This window comes from Echeneis naucrates, chromosome 7 (assembly GCF_900963305.1).
Source record: "Echeneis naucrates chromosome 7, fEcheNa1.1, whole genome shotgun sequence".
NCBI lineage: Eukaryota > Metazoa > Chordata > Actinopteri > Carangiformes > Echeneidae > Echeneis > Echeneis naucrates.
This window is the reverse complement of record NC_042517.1, coordinates 11450923-11472561: the sequence shown is the minus strand read 5'-3', so window position 1 is coordinate 11472561 and position 21639 is coordinate 11450923. Positions and strand designations below refer to the sequence as shown.

Below are 21639 nucleotides of genomic sequence, written 5' to 3'. Positions count from 1 at the left end.
TTGTCATGTGAATTTATTCAGTCAAATCAACCTAATGTAATATTGTCTACATGTTTGTGTCCACAGAGATATGTCCCATCCTCCACCCCTGCTGTCCCCTCCAACTGCCCCTCACATTGCCTTAGGACCTCACCTGCGTCCTCCTTTCCTGGGCATGCCCTCTGCTCTCTGCCAAGCTCCTGGTGAGTCATCAGTGATGTTACGGCTAAACGCATATTACTACACAGCACTAACGACTGAATAAGAAACGATTATTTTTGTATTTGCACTGATCTGAAGGAAATGTTCTAAGACTCAATTCCAAAATGCATTTCTACTTATTTTTAACGTGTGCGCTCACTGCAGTGTATTTATTTTGCAATTTCTATCGCAGGTTATGGTTTCCTCCAGCCTGCCCAAGCTGAACTCTTGGCTCGGCAACAGGAGATGTTGAGGAAACAGAACCTAGCCAGGTGTGTTGTAATGTTACACAATGTGAGAATATGACAGACATGTTTTTGAGGCGAGTTTATAACTATATGCTCTTATGAAAGACCCATGTGAATATAATGTCAATTATCAATTTGAAGCATTTGGCCATGATGGTAACGTTTCTGCATGTTTCATTGTCTCAGGCTTGAGATGTCAGCTGAGTTGCTGAGACAAAAAGAGTTGGAAAGTCTCCAACAGCGACAGCAGCAGCGTCTCCTGGGTGCCGAGTCTCTGGGAGGTCTGCCGCCCAGTCTGCCTCCCGACCATCCAGCCCTGCGGAGCCTCCACGACATCCCAGAGGGCCATCCTTTCCGCGAGGAACTGGCCCGCCGTTCAAATGCAATGCTTGTGCTCCGCCACGGAGCTGCCACACCCCTCCTAACCCTCAACCACCAGCAGCAACAACCAAGCGCATCCTCCTCATCCAAAGACACCCAGGCACAGAGCGCCGCTGCCGGGCCTGATGCAGAATCCAGGAAGGGCCCCCGCAGGGGCCCCCAGATACAACTCTGTGTCGGGGATCACCCAGGAGGAAGAGAGGACAGAGGGAGGGAAGGACACAGGGAGGTGCTGGATGAGGAGATGAAAGACTCAGACAGTGACACAGAGATGTGCACAGAGAGGCAGGAGGGAATCAGTGCCAAGTCTGCAAGTAAACCCAGGGACCGGGAGAGAGACAGGGGAAAGGAGAGTGGCAGCAAGGGGGGGTGCGACAGTGCCAAGGAGGCTGGAGAGTGCTCAGGAAGGCTGAGTGCTCCATGTAGCTCTGCAGGTACAGAGTCACCGAGCCGCCACCTCTTCACCCCTGGAATGGGCAAGGCGGAGGTCAAGTTCCACCTGCCCCCCGGACTCATGCCACCACTGCCTGCTCTTCATGCCCAGTCCTTCCCCTTTGGATTCCCCTATGCCAACCCTTACTTTCACACCGGTAAGAGACTCAGACACACAGTCTCACTCGTTCTCTCACACACACACAACATGTGAAGCCCATTAGCATCACTCGTTGTGTGTGTCTCCAGTGTGGAGACCTCTCCCTGTTAGGGGCCCTGCTTCTGACCCTGATGTGACCTTTCTGCACACCACCAGCAGAACAGCCACGTGGGCAGAAAGGAGGAAGGAGGGGGTCGTTTTTTCGGGCATACTGTACACCCCACGCACACTCGTACTTCATCCATATATGTGTTATCTGCAAACACAACACAGAAACAGACATAATAAACAACCAAAGCGATTTGAGCATTGCACAACATCCTGCCATTAGCGGCTAAATAACATTTTATTTATCCATGAATCTCAAGTTTGAATTCAAGTAGAAATACTAAATATTCATTTGTTTCACCTTGCGATGTTTTTTTTTTCATAATGTTGAAAATCTAACACTTCTGGCTCGTCTGGCGCTTCTCTTTTATTTGTGTTAAATCGAAGTTTTCCATTTCAAGCTCAGTGACAAATCATAACAAGAAATTCACTGTCAGCAACTCAAAATATTTTAACAGTAGACTTCTGTTCAACATCAGTATTAATGTGAAACAGAAGGAAGATCCTCTGTATTGCAGCTTTGTAGCCAATGTTTACATTGACATATCATTTTCACCCACTGCTGCTCTTTCAGGCTCTGTGGGAGGTCTTTTCATGGATGGGGAGGACTCGGCCACAGCAAATCCTGCGGAGGACATCAGCAAGTGGAGTGTGGAGGACGTGTGTGGCTTCATAAGCAGCTTGGCGGGATGTGCTGAATACACGCAGGTGAGGACATAGGGTGAGGGAGGGGGGAGAGAGAGAGAGGGAGAGGAGGCCAGGGGCAGGCTGACTACCAACAATAGAGAAAAGAGTGACAAATATAATTCACACTGCAGCGCCGCTGTAGCATTTTCATCATCATCTCACTATATTTAAGGGAGAAACATTAGCCTGTGCAACACAGTCTTTACAGGTTTATAGTGAGTGGATGTGTGGAGGAATGAATGTTCATGTTCTCAAGTGCAGCTGTATTTGTGAATTTTGTGTGAATGAGGGTGAGTTAGCGGTGCATGCTGAGGTGTACACTTGTACAGTGTGTGTGTGTGTGTGTGTGTGAGAGAGAAAGGTGGGCCAGTCTTACCTGCAGTTAAACAAAAATGGAAAATGGTACTATATTTTAAAACTTCCATCTTCTCATTTTTTGTGTCGTAAATCGATAGTCACATGATGACGTCTGTTCAGACTGATTTGTTGCTGTAATCATTCTGGCCATTGGGTTAAGTAATTCCTCCCAGGCTTGGCTTGAGTTTAGGCAAAGAAATAATTTTCATGTTCTTTGCAACAATTTATTTCTTTTTAAAGGGGATAGCTTCCACGAAAACAGACTCCTCAGTCCTAAAAACCTTGTTATTAACAACCCAGTTGAGTGTGTCCCTCATCTCCTTCACTGGAGTCAGGACAAGAGATTTCTTTAGGGCCATTATGGACAGCAGAAATGATTAGCAGCCACTAGCTCCTTTGATATACATCTGGACATTTGAATTTGTGTTAAGCAGAAAAAAAATTAATCTCTCCTTAAGGAGACAAAATAGCTATGTTACATTTTGGAATACAGCCACTGTTTTGTAGGTTGCGTGAGTGTGAGTGTGTGTGTGTGTGTGTGTGTGTGTTGGGGCTGAGGCTGAAGCGGCTGTGTCTTCGCCAGGTGTTTCGGGAGCAGGCCATTGATGGAGAGACATTACCGCTGCTCACTGAGGAGCACCTGCTAAGCACCATGGGACTAAAGCTGGGGCCTGCGCTCAAGATCCGCTCACAGGTACACACACTACAGACCTGCGTGTGTGTTTGCGTGTGATCAGGTGGACTTGGGAATGAGCGACGTGTGTTGGATGATGTTTGTTTCTGTTTGGAGGTCCATGACACATGAAGCGTAGCATAGCTGATTCCTTTAAAAACGAGCCTGCCCCCCAGACTGAGCAGCCTCTCTTCTTCCATGCTCTCTCTCTTACAGTATATAAAAGATTAGTCCATCACACAATGCTCAGCTCAATGTGTGGACGGTCACATTGTCTCCTCTCATCCCTTCAGGTGGCCCGTCGTGTCGGCAGACTTTTCTACATGACTGGATTTCCTCTGGCATTCCCATTTCCGCCTTCGGCTGCTTTGCGCCCCCCAGAACGGGATCGTGACCACCTGGCCACTTCATCTGACAACCCCCTGCCCCTCTCTCTGTCCCTACACCACAGACCCACCTCCACCAGCAGCAGCTCCTCTCCCTACAGCGGGCCCACCCCTGGGTGCTCTACCCCCAAGCAGGAAAATGGCAATGCCTCCACAATGGTGGGAAGGTATGAGGCCAAAACCCCGTCATAGGAGCTGACAGGTCGGGGTGAGCGGGACAGACCTGCCTCAGACTAACCACAGAGGGGAGGGTGGTGGGGTGGGGGGGTAACCTGAACCAGAGAGACTGACTCCCAGGCTCTATTTACCAGACCCCCCCACCCCCTCCAACCTTGGGACCTTTATGCTGAAATTTATGGTAAAATATTGGAATGGGATTAAAGACAACTGGACGATATGGACCACAACCGGCAAACTAATCAAGAGTCTAAGTTCCTCTGCAGTGGATGTAGCTGAGTGGAATCCAAAGAAACTGTGTTGGAAGGGAGACACGTGAAGCGACAGAGGAACAGAGAAAGGAGGAAAAGGAGACAGCTGGTCACAGAGAGCCTGCCAAAATAAAAAAATAAAAAAAGAAAGAAAGAAAAAAAGGGGGGGGAGCGAAGCCCTGCCACAAATGCGACATTCTTGCAAGTCAGACAGTCAGACGCTGGCGGAAACTCTTCCTTCCTTCCTGGGCTGGAGGAAGCTCTGCTCACTCACTCTCTTTCTCTGGTCTCCATCTCCGACTGCTCTCACCACAAAACCTGCAGAATCCAGGAATTAAAAAGAGACGCCTCTCCCCTCTTTTCTCTCCCTCCCGTCCTTCTGCTCGCTTGTTTTCTGAAGCCAAACAGCAGTGTGGAGCTACCTTTTTAGAGGCTGGTTTTCAAGCAGATGTTGAGCAGCACCAGAACTGACTGTCTCCCTCTTATCACTGCAACTATGCATTCCACTGTCCCAATACCAAAGATGACCGGATGTGTGGAATTGGAAATACGTTTCACAATGTGTCCGCTTCTTTTTGCATTAATAGTCTCAGAGAAAGACTAGTCAAACAGGGGAATGCTAGGCTAGTGCCTCGGAGCAGACTCTGTGGGGTGACACACGCTGTCATTTCCTGCCATATAAAGGCGTAGAAATGTCGGTGAGATGGAAGAGCCTCGATGGTTGTACGGCTTATGTCATTGTACGCTTGTGTTGACTACTATGGGAGGTAGGAAAAACATGCAAAATTGTACAGAATCATGCTTAAAATGAAAATATCCCTAAGGTTACATACGTGGTACTTTTACTTTTTGTTAAATGTAGTTGCACGAATAAGGTTTTCTTTACTGAAAAAAATGTGACTTGCTGAACTTTTGTGGTACTTTTGTTCATAATTTTGTTCTGCCATTTTTTTTTTAAAGTGTAATATTAAAGCCGCTCCAATCTCAAATGCTAATTCAGCATATAAATATGAGGAAAAAAATATTTATAGGACTTTTGATGTAGTAGACAAAGCAGATTATGATATGTATTATAATTAGCCCTTCAGATGGATTCCAAAGATACTTTTATTTGGTTTCTCTTGGTTGCAGGGAAAAGTAAGGCACAAAAGCTCTTAATGCAAATGTTTTCAATTTGTTATGGATTTTTTTCCCAAAAACACAAGCAATGAATTAAAATGGCCTCTAGATTTCCCTTCAAAAGTTTTGTCTTCATCCTATTTTTCTATTCACTACACAAGTGAAATAAATCCTAAAGAAATTTTTCTGTTTTCTCATTCGTCGTTTGTGCGCCTATGTCAGACATCTCTATGTGCCTCTTTGTCCAAAGGTGTTTGCGGTTGTTCTATAAAACCGTGCAAGAGGGTGCATGTGGTATTCTGGTGTGCGAAGGGGAGGTGACCCGTGGGGGGGGGGGGGCACAGTTCAGGTCAACACCAGCTGTCAGAGTGTGAGGTTCAGCCACAGGCCAAGGCCTCCCTGCCTGTGGGGATAAAAACCTGACCTGCCTCATACGCCCACACAGGACCAGAACCAGCCCCGCCCCTCCTCCACCACACTTACCTTCCTCCATCAAAGAGTTTACACTGAAGTGGTTCAGTCTACTAACTCTGACGGGACTTCCCCCTGTTTTAGGCTGGGTCTCTGCACCAGAAGCTTTCGGGCTCACTGAAATGACTACAGAGGAAACATGCTGACACAAATTAAATCTTCGTTTGTGGCATTTAAATCCACGTCAAACACGAACTGCACCGTATGCCAGTGATTGTGCGTGATGATTGTTCACCCAACAAAAGACCCGAATCACCTTTATCTTTGCGGTGAAAGCTGCAGTCAGACTACGAATGAAAAGGGGAGAAGTTAGAGCTGGAAAGCTGTGTCTGAGCATGTGAATACACAGACAGAGAAGACAGTGGACCGGGAGGGGAGGGGGGTTATGAGGAGTTGGCACAGAAACAGACCAGCCTGTGTTGCTGCTCTACCACCTGGGCAGAGAGTCTTGGCACAGCATCAGACGCCACCCTGCCAGCCTGGCACAGCACTGCTGCCTCAGGGCTCAACACCCGCCTCTCTGTGCCCCTCCCTTTGGTCGGCCCAGCCTGGCTCGGTCTGGCTCAGCGTGGATTGCGGCTCTCTCCAAATAGCCTGTACTCACAGAGCCGGAGGGCGCCTACAGATGTGCACATGTAGAGGGACACAAATGACTTATTTGAGGTGCACCTCCGCATCTCCACACACATGCATGTTTCAACTAATTAGCGTCTTGGAGTGGGGGGGGTGTAAAAAAACAAAAGACAAAAACAAAACAAACACAAAACAAAAAAAATCCCTAGAAACAGAAAAAAGACTTTTTCTCTTTCCTCATTTTCAATGCTTTATTAAATTATTCCAAATCAAACATCTGTACTGTACATGTGGAATAAAAAAAAAATTCAAAAGCAAAGAATACAAAAAAATTAAAAAATAACAGCTGAGAGCATGAAAAGTGTCTCAGGTGAGGTTGAACTCCACAGATCCTCAGTCATCTTCATCAGAAAGCTCCAGGTCCTCAACCACATCCTCTTTTCCCTCAGCCAGCTTTGTCAGAGCAGAGAAGGACAGAGGCTGAGGAGCGCTGGATTCACCTTCATCGCCATCATAATTATCTGGAATACAGGCAGGAAAAACTTTTTATTCAGCTGTTGGAGCCCAGCAGCTATCAGAGGTTAGACTCCAATACGCAAATGAGTCATTCCCAAACACTCTGGATGAAACTATGTGCACACGTCATTTGATTGAAGGGGCCTGTTGCAGCAGGATTCAGTCTGGTCGGGTAGGGACACCTTCAGTTAGCTGCATCCTGGATTTTATCATTCAGTTGTGCAATTCAGTTATGCAAATGTTTGGGCAATTTACATATTCTGTTGATTAGTTTGAGGTGAAAAGAAGTAAATGAACCCATTGCAGCACGCAGACATTAAAAAGTGAGCCTGTTAATGTTCATTTCCGTTCACTTCATTAACTTAAAGAAAACAGGAAACTGCATTTGCAAAAGTTTGAGCACCATTCAAGTCTGTACTTATTGACCCCCTTAACTGCCGTCATAGCAGTTAAGTGATTGCGATGGAATAAACAGGATATTATCAGAGCGACTGAAACTAGAGAATATTGTAACAGCGAATCAGTTGTTAAAATAATTGCTGAATATTTTTTCATCAAGAATCATGATCATATTTATTTAAGCTTTTACGCAACTCTACAATCGATTTTGCAGAATAACATTGCTGTTTGGGGTGATACTGTTATGTACGGTTATTTATTGTGTTTCAGCCTTGTAACATTTCAACTTTCTTAAAAAACGTATTTCACAAAAACATTTATTGTTCAAAGTGTGAATTAGGTGATTGGGATATAGGAAGTTCTGTGTAAAGGTCACATACTCATTTCCAAGTAAAAATTTTGTTCTGAAGCTAATATTTATTTTCAAGATATTGTCAATATTTTCAGCCAATTGATTAATCCATCTTCAAATGGCATAAAAATATAAAACTAAAAAGAGGAGCTAATACACAAGTTGTGCTGAATTTTGATCAATGCTTTGGCTTAAAAAATTACAAAATTTCACTTAGTATTAAAATAGAGATTAAAACTTTTCTTTTAACTGTCTAATAAATTGATCACCATGAATAGCTATGCTACAAAAAAGCACTTTGTCAGTACTAGCAGGACTTTTTGAACACTGATGCTGAACCAACCTGAGTCTCTTCCCTCCATTTCCTGGTCATCACTCGTGTCCGATAGGTCGCAAAGGTCGTCATCATCCTCATCATCTGACCCACGGTCGCCCTTTTTATCTGGTGGAGACAGTGAAAATATGATACTACACGGAATTTTGTCAAGTGTTACTTTCTTCAAATGCTTTTAAGTTTGTGTTGCTGCATCGCTGACGTCTGACGACTTTGGAGACATCTATATGTGGGCCAGGTATCAGAGGCAGCTGAAGTGTCTATTTCCTCCTGAGATGGAACTGAGAGTCGATTACAGACGCTGCTGCTGCACAAACACCCATGACAGTTTACTACCTGCAATTTCAGACATCTTATGCTCACGGCCTAAATATAGCAAATGGAGAGAGCAGGCAGGTTCCACCGTTACGATGATGAGAATGTTGTGTGTGCGCTGCCGTGTGCCAGAGAAGAGTTGGGAGTTTGTCTGAAAATGTACTATGCTATCTTCAGAGTACAGTGTCTGTGTGCATGTGTGTGCGTGTTGTCTAGCCAAAGGGACAACTGGGGTCCACAGGCTTTGAAGTTGAGGTGTGATGAGAGGCTGGGGGCGTGGAGCAGAGAGAAGCAAAACAGACTTGCTTCCTCTAAACACACACACACTATTAAAACATCAGCCATTTTCCTTTAAATCTGAATGTAAAGATGACAAACATGCTTTCACTCTCTCCCACACTTTGCTTGGTATCATGTGACCAACAGAGTAAAGGTTGCCCCGAAATGACCCCCACGCTGACAGCGAAACACACACACACACACCGATCTAAATCATCAGCCCCCTACTCTCACACTCCCCCTCTTTCCGGGAGTGTGTGAAACCACAAAGAGCTTTGGTGAACTGCCCAAAAGCTTTTGGCTCTTCAAGATTGGACGACAAGGTGGTGGGTGTACATTTGTGTGCTATCACCGAGACGTGTGTGTGTGTGTGTGTGTGTGTGTTAGCGCGTGCACACGTGTTGTGAGGACATGCGGGGGCAGCTGGTTGAGGCCCCTAGTGCCAAAAAGGAGAGCAAGAGGAGTAGCATGAAAGAGTTAGAGAGCGCGAGGGAGGGAGGGAGAGGGGGAGAGAGAGAGAGAGAGAGAGAGAGAAAGAGAGAGAGAGAGAGAGAGAGAGAGAGAGAGAGAGAGAGAAAGAGGGGAGTGGGAGCGGCCACCTCTGGCTGTTCCACTGGGCTGGTTTGAATTAGGAACCCCCGCTGGGATCCAAGCCTGTACTTCCTGTCGGGAGGTTTCAGTTCGTGTGTGTGTGCACGCGCAGTGGGAGTAAAGATGAACTGGGAGGGGGGGGCGGTTTGCAAGTAAGAGGCGGTGGCTTGCCGCTTGCCGGCAGCTGCCCATCCGTTTGTGGGGACTCTGCCTACAATGAAGTCCAGATGCATTAAAAAAAAAAAAGAAAGAAAGAAAGAAAAGCTTGCCGCCTACTCCTTTCCTCTGTGACCTTCCTCGCAAAGGGCGTTTTTAGCTCGGAGTGTCCCCGAGTGTGAAGCTGTAAAGGAGGCTGTGGCTGCCTGTGACCTATGGATGACCCCGAGAGGACAAGACAAGCGGCGATTGAAGGATGAACAACCAGAGGCCTCCATTTACCTGAGAAACAACCAAACTATCTAATTGCCAATGAGATGTTCTCTAGTTTGACTTGGGATTTCATTTTCTGTTCCTTAAAAGTGGCCTCTGTGCATGTTTTAATAATTGTATGGCTCATTGCTCTACAGGTTACTTGTCTCAAGAAGCCACATTTTTCAAATCTGGACTGTCCCAGGAACAGAGACAGCAGAGGAATCAGACTCTGCCTGATTCATCTGTCATCGCCTCTTAACTTTGTTTTCAGTGGAAGTTCAGGCAGTAGCCAAAGACAGCCCCCTGGAGGACAAAACGGGTGGTACACTGTAACCTCGTGCTCCAGAGTAAGTTAGAGGGAGTGCAGGAGAGAACTGAGTGACTGAAAGTGCATGAGAAGTGGCTTGCCTTTGATTTTGAATCCTCCATCTTCATCATCATCAGATTCACTGTCAGACTCAAACAGATCCTTGAACTCCTTCTTGTCTTCTGCTTTTTTCTCTTGAATCTTTTTACGTTTAATCTCAGGGAGGTCCAGATCCTCCATCTTGAATAAAGCAAAAAGACAGTAGGGTTAAAGCACAAGCTTCTCTTGATGACCTCCAATGCCTGTGAAGTAATTGTCCAGCTGGAAGAATTCACCACTATAGAGCATGACCATTTAATTTGTTTTAAGGAGCAACTTGGTTCTGTAACACTGACATCTGTGAAGAAAACACCTGAGCAGGTTGAAGTGAATTCTGGGGGAGTAGTTACCCTTTCTTTGCCTGAGATCTCGAGCTGGATCTCCTTCTCCCTCAGTTTCTTCCACTGGGTGTAGTACCTGGTGAGAGGAGTCCCCTCCTCTTGTATCTGCTTCTCCCAGGCCACCTGACAGAACATTAAATTCATTAGTCATTGAAGTCTTTGCTGAAAAAAGTATATAAAAAGGTGCATGTATGTAACAGTTAGTTAGAAAGGGAGCAGAACAATGTGCAACCTTATGAAGAAACACAAATTTCCTGGGCTTCAGCAGGTTCATTCAGACTCTAAATTATCTTCTAATTTATCATTATGATAAGTAGTTTTTTTTACTGCAACTGAGCATCTACTGAGCAGGAGAACAAGATGGACAGACAAGATGAGAGTCAGAAGATTTGGGAAAATTAGCATATTGATGCCTGAAAGCAGGATCTTTTCCAGCCTTGCCTTGAAGGTATTTGTGGATGATATTGATTAGGACGAAACACATTATCTGACCAACAAATCCAATAAAGCCAGGCCTCCTGCTCCTGTTAGTATAACACATTTACCAGAGTTCACTGTGTGGCTGGTGGGTGACCCCCTCAAACACATAAAAATGTATAAAAAATGAAATTGGAAAAACCACCCCTGTATGCAGTCAAGACTCGGGCAATCAAAACAAAAAAATTTCCCCAGGACAGAATGACTAGAGACCCCAGTGTGACCTGAATGGAGGCAGGACATCATTAATTAGGTGGGCTCTCAGTTTGGGTGACATGTCAGTAGGGGCCTGGTGGCCACAGGGGGGCCGTGGCCTTTTCAGCAGCAGCAGGGCTGTCCCCTTCACCTGCAGTGACACCCAGACTGCTGCCACGATGCCAGGGAGTGGATGCCATGGCGACAGCCTCCGCTGAGCAGAGGGCTGTGGAGACAGGAGCTGGCGCTGCTGCAGGGTCGCACTATTTGTCTGTTGTTTTCTGTTACATGTGCGTGAAAATGCATGCAAGCACGCACACACTCCTGTGTGGGTATACACACACACAGATTTTCTCATCAGCTAAATTACATGAAGACCTTGCTCTTTAATCTAATCCTTAAATGCTCTTTAATATTAATCAGCCGTACACGTCAAGACTAAGTGGCAACAAAGCTGCATGAAAATGTGTGTGTTGACAGGTAGTTTAACAAGAGAGTGTGCACATACACACACCAATAGCCACTCATTAAGGCTGAGGTGCCTCTGGTTGAAAAGCCCATAAGAGCTTGAATCAACCACAGAGTCTTCTCCACCAGGCTGGGTGTTTACATGGGGAAGTATCCTCCATTATCAGTTACTGATTGCAAGTCAGGTCTATGTGATGGGCTGCAGCCTGTGGCTTACATGGACCAGAGCCAAAACAGATGTTCCGAGTGTTACTGTATTTCAGCAAGAGAAAAGTTTATCGATATCCTTCGACTACAACTTTCTCTTTTTTGATGGCTCTGGAGAACATTCAAATAAGACACCACCTACACGTTGGTGCTGAGTGAAACAGACGTGAGTAATCTAAATGACAGAAATGTTCAAAAATCCTGCTGTTGCTGTGGAAACAACTGAGATTTGGACGAAAACATTCAACTCAAACTTGTACCAACTCTGAGCAACTTCCAGGTCCAGTGAAGAGAGCCAGCTACATGTTGATTTACTGCGAACACTAAACAACAAACCACAGCAGCTGGCTTCTACTGACCTAAAGCTGGCAGAGTGACAACTAACAACTCCTCATTTGGTCCCATTTATGGATGACTAAGAGGGATTAATGAACCGGCATACCTGACCAATTCAATTCCAATTCAATTTGTTAATTGTTTGAGAATTGTGATGTCAGTGAACACAATGAGGTTGCATTTACTCTGTTTTAATGTCTCACCTGTGCATAAAACAAGTAAATCCATACATAGATTGAATATTACAAAAAATAAGTTTGTTTCACACTTCACAATTTTTCCAACTATTGGGAGAAAAGTGAAGTGAATGAACAGAGAAACTAATATTATAATTTAAATGTAATATTTCAACATGGTCTGGATTTCTGACATAGTAGTCAATGGGAGGCAATACATTTCAGTGCTTAAAATTATTTTTCAATCTGCTGACAGGAAATCTAATTTCACTCAATACGTATAAAAAGGGTTACGCTGTGCAAACTACTCCTTTAAAGCAGCTAAGAAGAATTCATAACCAAGAATGCTTTTCACCAAATTGGGAAAGTATTACATTTATAAACTATTTGTGTAGTACCATCTAAATGTGTATACTTGTATACACCCTGACAGGTCAACACTGCATTATAGACAGAATTGAAGTCATTTATATTTCTCTACTGATGCAACTGTCAGTATAATCAGATATTAAACACTAAACTAACTATACAAAATTGACCACCATAAACACAAAACAACACATTTAGGTTTTGGTAGTCCAAAAAAAAAACACCCCACTGTGACAGGGCTGTAATGTCTGCACTGCCTTTAAATGACAGGTAAGTGATGTTTTCACCTCCGTTTATAACCCCACAAATCTCTACACTAAATCTTCTGAATTTCTTCTTTTATTCCCCTCTGACATGCTTTAAAGCACATTAGGCTTACATGTATGTTATGATAAAGTCATTTACAGCTACATGTAAAAACCCAGCTATATAATATTAGGGAATAGAAAAGCCTCACAGACAAGAAAAACAAGTGAAAACATCAAGTAAAAACTTTGGGAAGGCAGCACGTAAATTCAGGGAAGCACAAGCAACACCTCCCACCTTTTCTCTCTCTCACACACACACACAGAAACACACTCACCACAGCGGTGGCATCGGCCACTCCGAAGGCGGCCTTCTGTCTCCGTGCTGTGATGTGGCTGCTGTTCTCCTGTACCTTCTCCAGCAGCTGGCGCACCGGCTTGCAGTAATTGGCCACTTTGCATTCCTTCAGGAAAGCTTTCAGCTGCAGGGACACAGAGGGGGAGTATGAGAAAGAAGGAACCAGTGTAAAGAATCTTCCAGTCCACCCATACTGTGTATTCAGGGACAGCAGAGGGAGGTTTGTGGTTGTCTCCCCTGAGGGGAGCAGATTCATCTTTGCGAGACATGAACCAGATCCCCAATTATCTATTTTAACTCTGGAAACGTCACTACTTTTTTCTGACTTTACACTGAAGTGTAATTCTTTAACACTAGAGGGTGCCTGGTAAAATATTGTGGATACAAGGAGAAAAAGGCACTTCACAGACCAAGGTCACTTAAATCCACTCCAGGATCATTTTAAAGGTTGTGTTACCTGAATGATGGTGGGTAGGGCAAGCTCTGGGAAGCCAATGGTGTAGGCCTGAGTGTGGAAGTATTCCAGTATCAGGTCATAAAGTTGGTCAATCAGTCCTTCCTAAAGATTCACAAATAATATTCACATGTCATACATATGCATAAAACTTGGTGTTAAGTTTCACTGAAACTTCAGTGAGAAATGACTGGTGATAAAAGACAGCTTGGCCTAGTGTGTTTGTAGACTGATAGTTGCACAAAAACAGAAGTAACCTCTCTTAAAATCAACATATTTCTTTGATCAATGTGAAAAAAATAAACTGCTTCCAAAAAGTTTAGTATCCGCATCAACTGGAAAAAGTATCAGCGGGACAGATATACAGAACAGTTCAACACTTACTGCAGAGTAAAAGAAAAACCAAACAGCTCATTTCTGAACAGAAATCAGCTAGCAAGGTGTCAGACTGAAAGGACTGAAGGGAAACAAAATAACAATTTGATCCGATTATCAGAACAAGCTTCATATAGCAGTCTGTCACCTCTGGCTTATAAACAAAGGATTCAAGGTTTACTCTGCTGGTCATTCAATAGGAAATAACATGCTAATGTGCAAGTGCAAGAAAAACAGGAGCGACAAGTAATAGTAAGGAGATACTGGCACTTCAAATTTTGCATGTAACCAATGAATATTTCTTTAAAGGACTAAATACTTTAGTCCATAGAATTAAAATGCTACCAATACATTGTTTACAGAGCGATAGCACAGAGTGGTTCAGCTCTTAATACGGCTTCCTTCCCATGTCATTTCAAATCAGTTAGATTGGTGTTCGTTTAGTTATGTCTGTTGTGAGTCTATGAAGTGGGGGTTTGTGGCAGCTGCCCAGGTGACAGAAGTGAAAACAGCCCTAGTGAGCGGAGTGTTGAGGATAATCCCAGAAGGCCGTGCTGCAATCCTCTTGGCTGCAGTGCTGTGCATGGTGACTCTGGGCCAGTTTTAGAGCCCAGTTTCATTGCTGCCCTCAATCTCCTCATATTCCCACGCAGGTTAATGCACACAGTGGTGGGGGGCGGGGGGGTTGTAACATTAACTGCCACCTAAACCACACATTTGATCAGCCACTGCTCCTTTTTGATGCAACAAAGACCTGAATCACAAATGAAACCAGCAACACACAGCAGGTACCATCTCCCTGCATGGAAGTCCTACACCCCGATGGATCTAAAGCAGTAATACAAACCTTGTAGGCTTTCTCCATCAGGTTGACTTTGCCCAGCTTCAGGATGACTGCAAAGTTGATGGGTTTCTTACTCATTCGCCCAGGCTTCTTGTTGAAATCCACTTGTTGGAAGATCTAGAAAAGTAAAGCATAAACCAGCAACAATGAATTTAGACCCAACTGCTCAGAAATGTTTTGAATTTATTAAGATAAATCATATTGTTTTCAAAAAGGGGAATAATTTGCCAGAATACAATACAAATCGAAAACACATGGGGCACAAATTACCTGGCTCTCTTTACACTTTTCAATTGTTCTTCATTGCTATTGTTTATTGTTCTTTTGGTTTGTAAAAAAGAGGAAGTACTTTTCACTCTCCTCTTACCCAACCAATTATCCATTCAAGACAAACCTTCTGATGTAAAGCATTGTAAACATCCGTTTACAAAGGTCAAGAAATAAGAAATAAGTCATATAAATAAGTAGTGTAAGTATTTTATTATAACTCCTGTAGCTTTTCATTGTGCAAATTAAGTAATCAGAGTAAACAACTGTAGTAACAGAATATATGCAAACAACTATATGTTAATATTGAGTCTTCTGACAAATCCTGACAAAAATCATTCCATACGGTTCATTTTAGACAGAGCACTTTCAGAGAAATTACACATTTCTATCTCACACTCACAGTGTATTCCAGCCAATGAGTGGGCTTTTTGTCTACAAGCCTTAGCTTTCACATCTGCCCACAGCGCACAAGAGAATTAGTTTTATATTTGTATATCAAGCTATTTCTGATTCCCTGTATCTGTGTTGTGTATGTGCATGTGCATGTGCGGTCGTTAATGTGCTCAGTGTGCGAAGCAGAGCAACGCTCCTGGCCAGTGCTGTCTGTACAAACATAGGATGTGGTGGCGGTCTGCGGGGGAGCCAGGGGGAAGTGGGAAGGAATGGGCCAGCCCTGATGCATGCACATGTGCACGCGGACACACACACACACACACACACACATAGCTACTGAAGCAGGAAGCTCCAACTCATACACCCCCCTCAGAGATGCAAGAACACACACAGCCACACACACAAACACAGGAGGAAGGGGCTGCTTCTGCTGCTCTAATTAAAACAGTAGCAGCGTACCACAGCCTGCCTTTAACAAGAGGAACAGCAAAGGAGAAAAAAAAAAAAAAAAACAGGAAATATCGTGCGTCACAAATAAATACGGCTTGCTGTTGGCGGCTGGGGGTTCTCAGTGTATGAGCAGGGGAAAAGAGGGGGGGAGTGGGACATACGCAGAGAGGATGTGGTCTATACTGTGTGTTAGGACCAGGGTGTAAACCACAACTGTGCCTTCATCAGATTGGTCAAACTGCTGTGCGCGCGCACACACACACACACACACACACACCCTCGTGCACACACACGCGCGCACACACACACCTCCCAGAGGGCCAAGCTTGTTGCTATCGCAAACATACCACTCTCCTCCGGCAAGCTAAAGCACCCCACCACACCACACCACAACCTCCAATAAACACTTGCATCCATGCACACACAAAATCACAAACAACACCTGACCCCAGAAAAATATTGTCAGTTGGTGACCTGCGATTGGTCTGATAACAAAGGTATCACTCTCTCACACTCATACACACACATCGATGTGTTTCCTCCTAAACTCCTTCAGTTGTAGCCGTTGAGCCACACCAAAGTGCATTTCATGTGCTACTGATGTTTTTCCACAGCCAACCACTGACGGAACATTTCCACACATCTACATTTACCCTGTTTCCATTTGTGACACAGTCTACAACCGTCTGCTCTTTATTCTGCACAAATTAAAAGTACCTGAGGTCTTTAGGTGTGAATGGTGTATTGGACCTCATATTAGAGTGCGGGGAACCTGGCCATTGACTTAACTCTTCTCATGCTGATCCTGACTGACCCACATGGGGGTTCCTGGAGACTAAGTGAACTCTTACCTCCAAGAGGAAAGGCAGCACAGGTACAAATGTGTTGGTGCTGCTTGACAGCAGGGTGAGGGCTCTGCAGCAGTGCATCCGAAGGGGGTAATATTTTGCCGTGGGTACCAATCTATTCAGACAGAGAAAATACTGGTCAATGTCTCCATCTGCTGTTGCCAAATATACTAGACATGTTAGGTTCACACAAAGCTCAGAATGTGTTAAAATTAAATTGGTAATGCCACTCCTTACATACAGCACACTACACACACAATAAAGTGTAAATAAATAAAAAAGGCATAGATTTAGAAAATTTTTGGTGTTGCAGAAAGTGCAAAGTGCAAGTAATAACCTGATAGTATAGAATCAATAAAAATAGATTAATAGAGTAATCATAGTGAATGTTAAATGGCATATTGATGTAATGAAAAAATAAAAAGTAATATTAGCCAAATATAAAACAAATATATAGTGTGCACATCAATGGCTCTTTTTGAGATCAGAGTCCCCACTTCAAAATATATAAAGTACTTTGAGATAATTGAATATTAAGTATAATGTGTCCATTGCTTCACATTGTGTTAAACAATTAAAAACCCTAATAGACACGGGTCAGACTCTGTGAGGGTAGATAACATGTTGTGATTGCCAAGAGACCCCACCCCAAGTCCAATATAGAAGGTTGGTAAAGGCTGGGGGTGTTAAAAACTCTGGTGCTCCGGATGATTATAATGGACTGATCTGTTGTTGAAATGTTTGTGTGAGTGAACAGTGATAATATAATGGTAATATATCATTGTACTAATTTGAAGTAGTAAAAATGAAAATCATTGCATGGTCTTCATTGCTGATATTGTGTTTTTAAACACACAAAGTATGTGAAGTGTAAAATTATTTTGAATTCATTGTGAAACTGTCCTTTCTTAGTTGCAGCACAATGTATTTACCATAGTATATGAACAAAGATACTAAATATAGCATGGATTTTTCACCCTTTGACAATAAACTTTCATAATTTTCAACAGAGAAAGAAGTAAATTTTTCATATGATTTTAAATGCTTCCTGTGGCTTCATGCACAATCTGTGATGTTTTTTATAAATATATTTTAATTGGAACAGCTGGATTTGGCATTTGAGACGTTGATTAAATTTTTTACTAAATATGTTTTTAAACTTTTATTATATTTTTTCATGTTTTTAGCAATTGATTGATTTATGGAGAAAATTTTCAGTGGCTTGGCTGGATCAGCACGCAAATAATTATCATCTACAGATTTACTAGAATTTAAGAGAAATCATTAGAAATGTCCCGCTAACAGTGGCCCTGAATTTATTCACGTTAATTCTCTTGGCAAGAAATGTTTACCATTTAAAAAATTATGATTAATGATCCACTTACAGTCATACTAGCGCTGCCTCTGAGAAATTAGACTTCTTCTCCAACGTGTAAATGTTATACTCACTTGATGGTGCCAATTATGACCTGGCAGAGTGGATAGATGAGGGGTTGTAGAACATCACTGGGATACAAGGTGCTGAGGACACGACACCAGAGGTACAGACAGTGGATATACTGCCAGTTATACACTGACTGATATGTTTCCTACAAAACACACATTAGCAGAGTCATGTCTTACTGGAGGCATATATATATATATATTAACCTTTCTATAAAAAAAGACAGTTCATTCAATTACTATGGGCTGCAAGCTCCTTTGAGGACAGAAAAGGAACCAATTAAGTCAAAAACATCATTCTGGTGTGAAAACGGGAACATTGTAGAAAACATCTTTTTGCTCTTCTAAGTTATAGCTCAGTCAAAATGTTAGATGTTTAAATCAACTTTGGTAAAAGCTTAATAACGATAATCACCTATCATTACACGACAAAACCATCTTTCTATATCTGATATGTTTCACGCGTGAGAGTATATTGAATGTGTTTTTACATATCAGAAACCAACCTTCTTCTTCATGGCCATGGCATTTCTGAGGTGGATGGCCAGCTGTCTGATGTAGATGAAGGCATGTTGGTAAGAGGCGTGTGTGTCCAGGGAGTACATCTCCGTTAGTGTCCGCTGCATGAAGTTTATCATGGGCAGCGCGTTGGGAGATGTGAACTTACAGTTTTGCACATAGGAAATGTACATTTGCTGCAAAAAGAAAATGTCAAATGCAGAAGAAGTCAAAAGACAGAAGTGAACACTAATTGCACTGGTTGTATATGCTTCATGTGGTTTCATGCATTTGTGAAACCAAATTGAGAAAGGATAACACAGGTTTAAAAATATGCAAATGGAGCTACCTGTTTTATTCTATTTACATAAAGACTTGCTGAATTACTATATTATACTGATGTATTATGCATTTAGCTCACCTTGAGAACAGGGTTTAGATACGTTTCCTGTTTGTGTCTAGAGATCTTGTTGAGGGCCAGGAAGGCCAGAACACGACTTGTTTCCTCGCCTGTGCTCCACTGCTTCAGCAGTTGCTAGATACAAAGGTGAAGGATCTAGATACATTAATGTGATTATACCCAAACACATTATATTTCCTTCCTTCCCGAACTTATAGTATACCTTAATGAGGTGTCGAGACTGTTTGGGTAGACAAAGGTAATAAGGTACGAGTTGGTTGGCATGTCGCAGGACGGCACTGATGACTGTAGCTTCAGTTAGACAGGATAATAGCTACAGGTGAAGGGGAAGACAGCAGAAGTGTTTGAGAAAAACAGGAGAATACCAGGAATGTTTTAAATGAGAAGAGGAAATGTTGTATAGTGCTAAATAGTTACAAAGGAGAGACTCCTGAAGATAACAGCAAAACAAACCTGAACTACTCCACCAAGATACATCTTGATGTCAATCTGATTTTTTTGCCACTTTGGACTGGATGATGGAAGCACTAACCTGAAAACAAAATGGAATGAGAGGTGACCATCCTTTCCACTGCTACATTAACTGTGAGATCAAGAAATAAAACATGCACTTCGTACTTTTTCTGCTCTTTATCTGGCTTTAGGTTGAGCATCCTCTGCAGGGCCACATAAATATCTCTGATACAGAACAGGACCAAAGAGTTGAACACTGCAGATCAGACAGAAAACTGATTCAGGAAACATGTTGAAAAACACATACAATATGGTAATAATCACAATTCAAAATTGTGATAAATAAATTGACCTTGCTATTAAATAAGGCAGTGCCAAATGAGAGGAAAGCAAATCTAAATACATTCAAAGAAGAGCCCAAAGGGTAAACAAAGCCAATGATGGCTACTATGATGGCATCCACTTCGGCCTACATTACAGCACAGGGGTATTACTCTCTGTGTGACAAGATGTCTGTCATTACAATAACCTATACCTAGCCCAACTCGAGACATTTAATCATACCCCAATAAGAGTTTACTGTGATGACAGTTATATATATGCAATATTGGTTACAGGATACATGTTTAAATGCTAACAGCGTGCACCTACAATACTAAAGAATACCAATATGATTAACATGAACTTTGATTGCAGCAAAAACTATGACTTTTTCTTAAAAGTGTTGCAGCTTGAATAACTACCAGCACTGACAGGTAAATTGAAGTACTACCTGAACTGTCAGCAACTTTATATCGACACTGGCCACCTCCTTCGCCCTTTGTTGTTGCTACAGCCGCCTTAAAGGCCTGGGTGACTTCTCTGAAGATACGAGGTGTGGGTTCCTTCTTCATAGCAGCCTTCCAACCCTCAATCATTTTGTCCGTGACTTTGATGGACTCCACAGATTTCTTGGAACCCTTCTGACTATCCTCATCATTGTCATCCTCACCAGAGCTGGCCTCCTACATAAAAATCATGTCAGTAATAAGGTCTTTGCATTCCACTAAATTATGATTACACACACACACCTACCTCCAGTGTGGAAGGCAATCTGTGATACTTGTTGTCCTCCTCATTGTCAGAACTGTCTGTGTCATCAAAGTTTAGGAGCGTTTGGTCATTCTCTTGCAGAAACTTGTAAAAATCGGGATCTTTATTCTTCAGCCTTGACAACTGCTGCTTATGCTCGGATGCCTTTCCTTTCTTGGTGTCATCACTGCACAGAAAAACAACCACAAAAACACAAGTGAGAGATACTTGACTGCATTGGAGAGGGCATGATGTTGTTATCTTCCCCTCACGTGGGACTCACGATTTTGGAGCTGCAGATTGCAGATCTTTCTTCTTGCTCTTTTTCTTGACTCCATTCTGTTTGGGGGTCTCATCTTCAGATTCACCATCAGAGTCAAAAGCTGACGCCAAGAACTCGTCCACATTCAGGTCTTCTAATTTTCTATACGAAAAATGAATGTTAAATAATTGCGATAAGTTTGAGGGAACAAGCATTTGGATAGATAGATAGATAAATAAATGCTTTATTTATCCCGAGGGAAAATCAACATGTGATACACAGTCTAACTTTTCACTCATATCTCATGTTTTGTTGATTAGCCTGTTAACTACCCATGTTGCTACCCCAAAACAAAATGTAACATTGAAGTGAGCTAACTGGTAACAATCCCTATCACAATGCTAACAAGAGCAGCATGTGGAGCTAAGTGGCTATCGTACATGTTAGCAAACTAAATCGAGTCTGCTAAACACCACAACTTCATTCAGTGTGTTGACAACAGCTACACAACAATAACAAAACAGTTTTGCTCTCAATAAGACGGATAATTGTGAAGAAACTACTCACGTACCTTTTCTGTTTCCCTGCCATGCTGGATCTAAAACGTGACACTACGAGACTTCACTACCCACAATGCTCTGGTGCAAAATGAAGGAATCGGTTTTATGGATCACCGGCAATGTGAGCCGTAAGCTATTTGCGTTTAGAAACGTGATGAGAGAGTCATGACTTTTTTGGTCTGAAAACTGCAGGTGCCCTTTACTCTTTGCTTTGAAAAGAAAACTTTGAGTATAATAACTGTTAAAAAGTTGTCATATTTGAAATAAATAATTAATAAATCGAGCACACCAACCTCGAACATTCGCATTCAAATCAGTG

At 42.9% G+C, this 21639-nt stretch overlaps 2 protein-coding genes across 4 annotated transcripts in view; one reads left to right on the top strand and one right to left on the bottom strand.

Moving 5' to 3' along the window:
* Nucleotides 1-5329, top strand: part of samd11 (sterile alpha motif domain containing 11) — a 46864-nt gene extending 41535 nt beyond the window's left edge. For 2 of the 3 annotated variants that reach the window (XM_029507165.1, XM_029507167.1), the window contains exons 8-13: nt 67-182; nt 374-452; nt 615-1399; nt 2084-2217; nt 3137-3247; nt 3520-5329. In XM_029507165.1, coding sequence (XP_029363025.1) covers nt 67-182; nt 374-452; nt 615-1399; nt 2084-2217; nt 3137-3247; nt 3520-3804 — 1510 coding nt within the window. In that variant the 3' untranslated portion in view covers nt 3805-5329. The remainder of the gene's footprint in view (nt 1-66; nt 183-373; nt 453-614; nt 1400-2083; nt 2218-3136; nt 3248-3519) is intronic. The other variant, XM_029507166.1, reaches the window with a different exon arrangement.
* A 1111-nt stretch (nt 5330-6440) lies between these two features.
* noc2l (NOC2-like nucleolar associated transcriptional repressor) lies at nt 6441-21631 on the bottom strand. Its single transcript, XM_029507454.1, has 18 exons — nt 21332-21631; nt 20782-20922; nt 20502-20685; nt 20200-20431; nt 19593-19683; nt 19428-19506; nt 19177-19287; nt 18975-19088; nt 18562-18750; nt 18062-18201; nt 16616-16727; nt 14655-14768; nt 13436-13537; nt 12959-13102; nt 10157-10270; nt 9809-9947; nt 7814-7912; nt 6441-6724 (listed from the first exon to the last, which is right to left on the bottom strand). Exons 1-18 carry the CDS (start codon nt 21349-21351, stop codon nt 6597-6599), a joined length of 2253 nt encoding a protein of 750 aa, XP_029363314.1. The 5' UTR covers nt 21352-21631; the 3' UTR covers nt 6441-6596.
* Nucleotides 21632-21639: the final 8 nt, after the last annotated feature.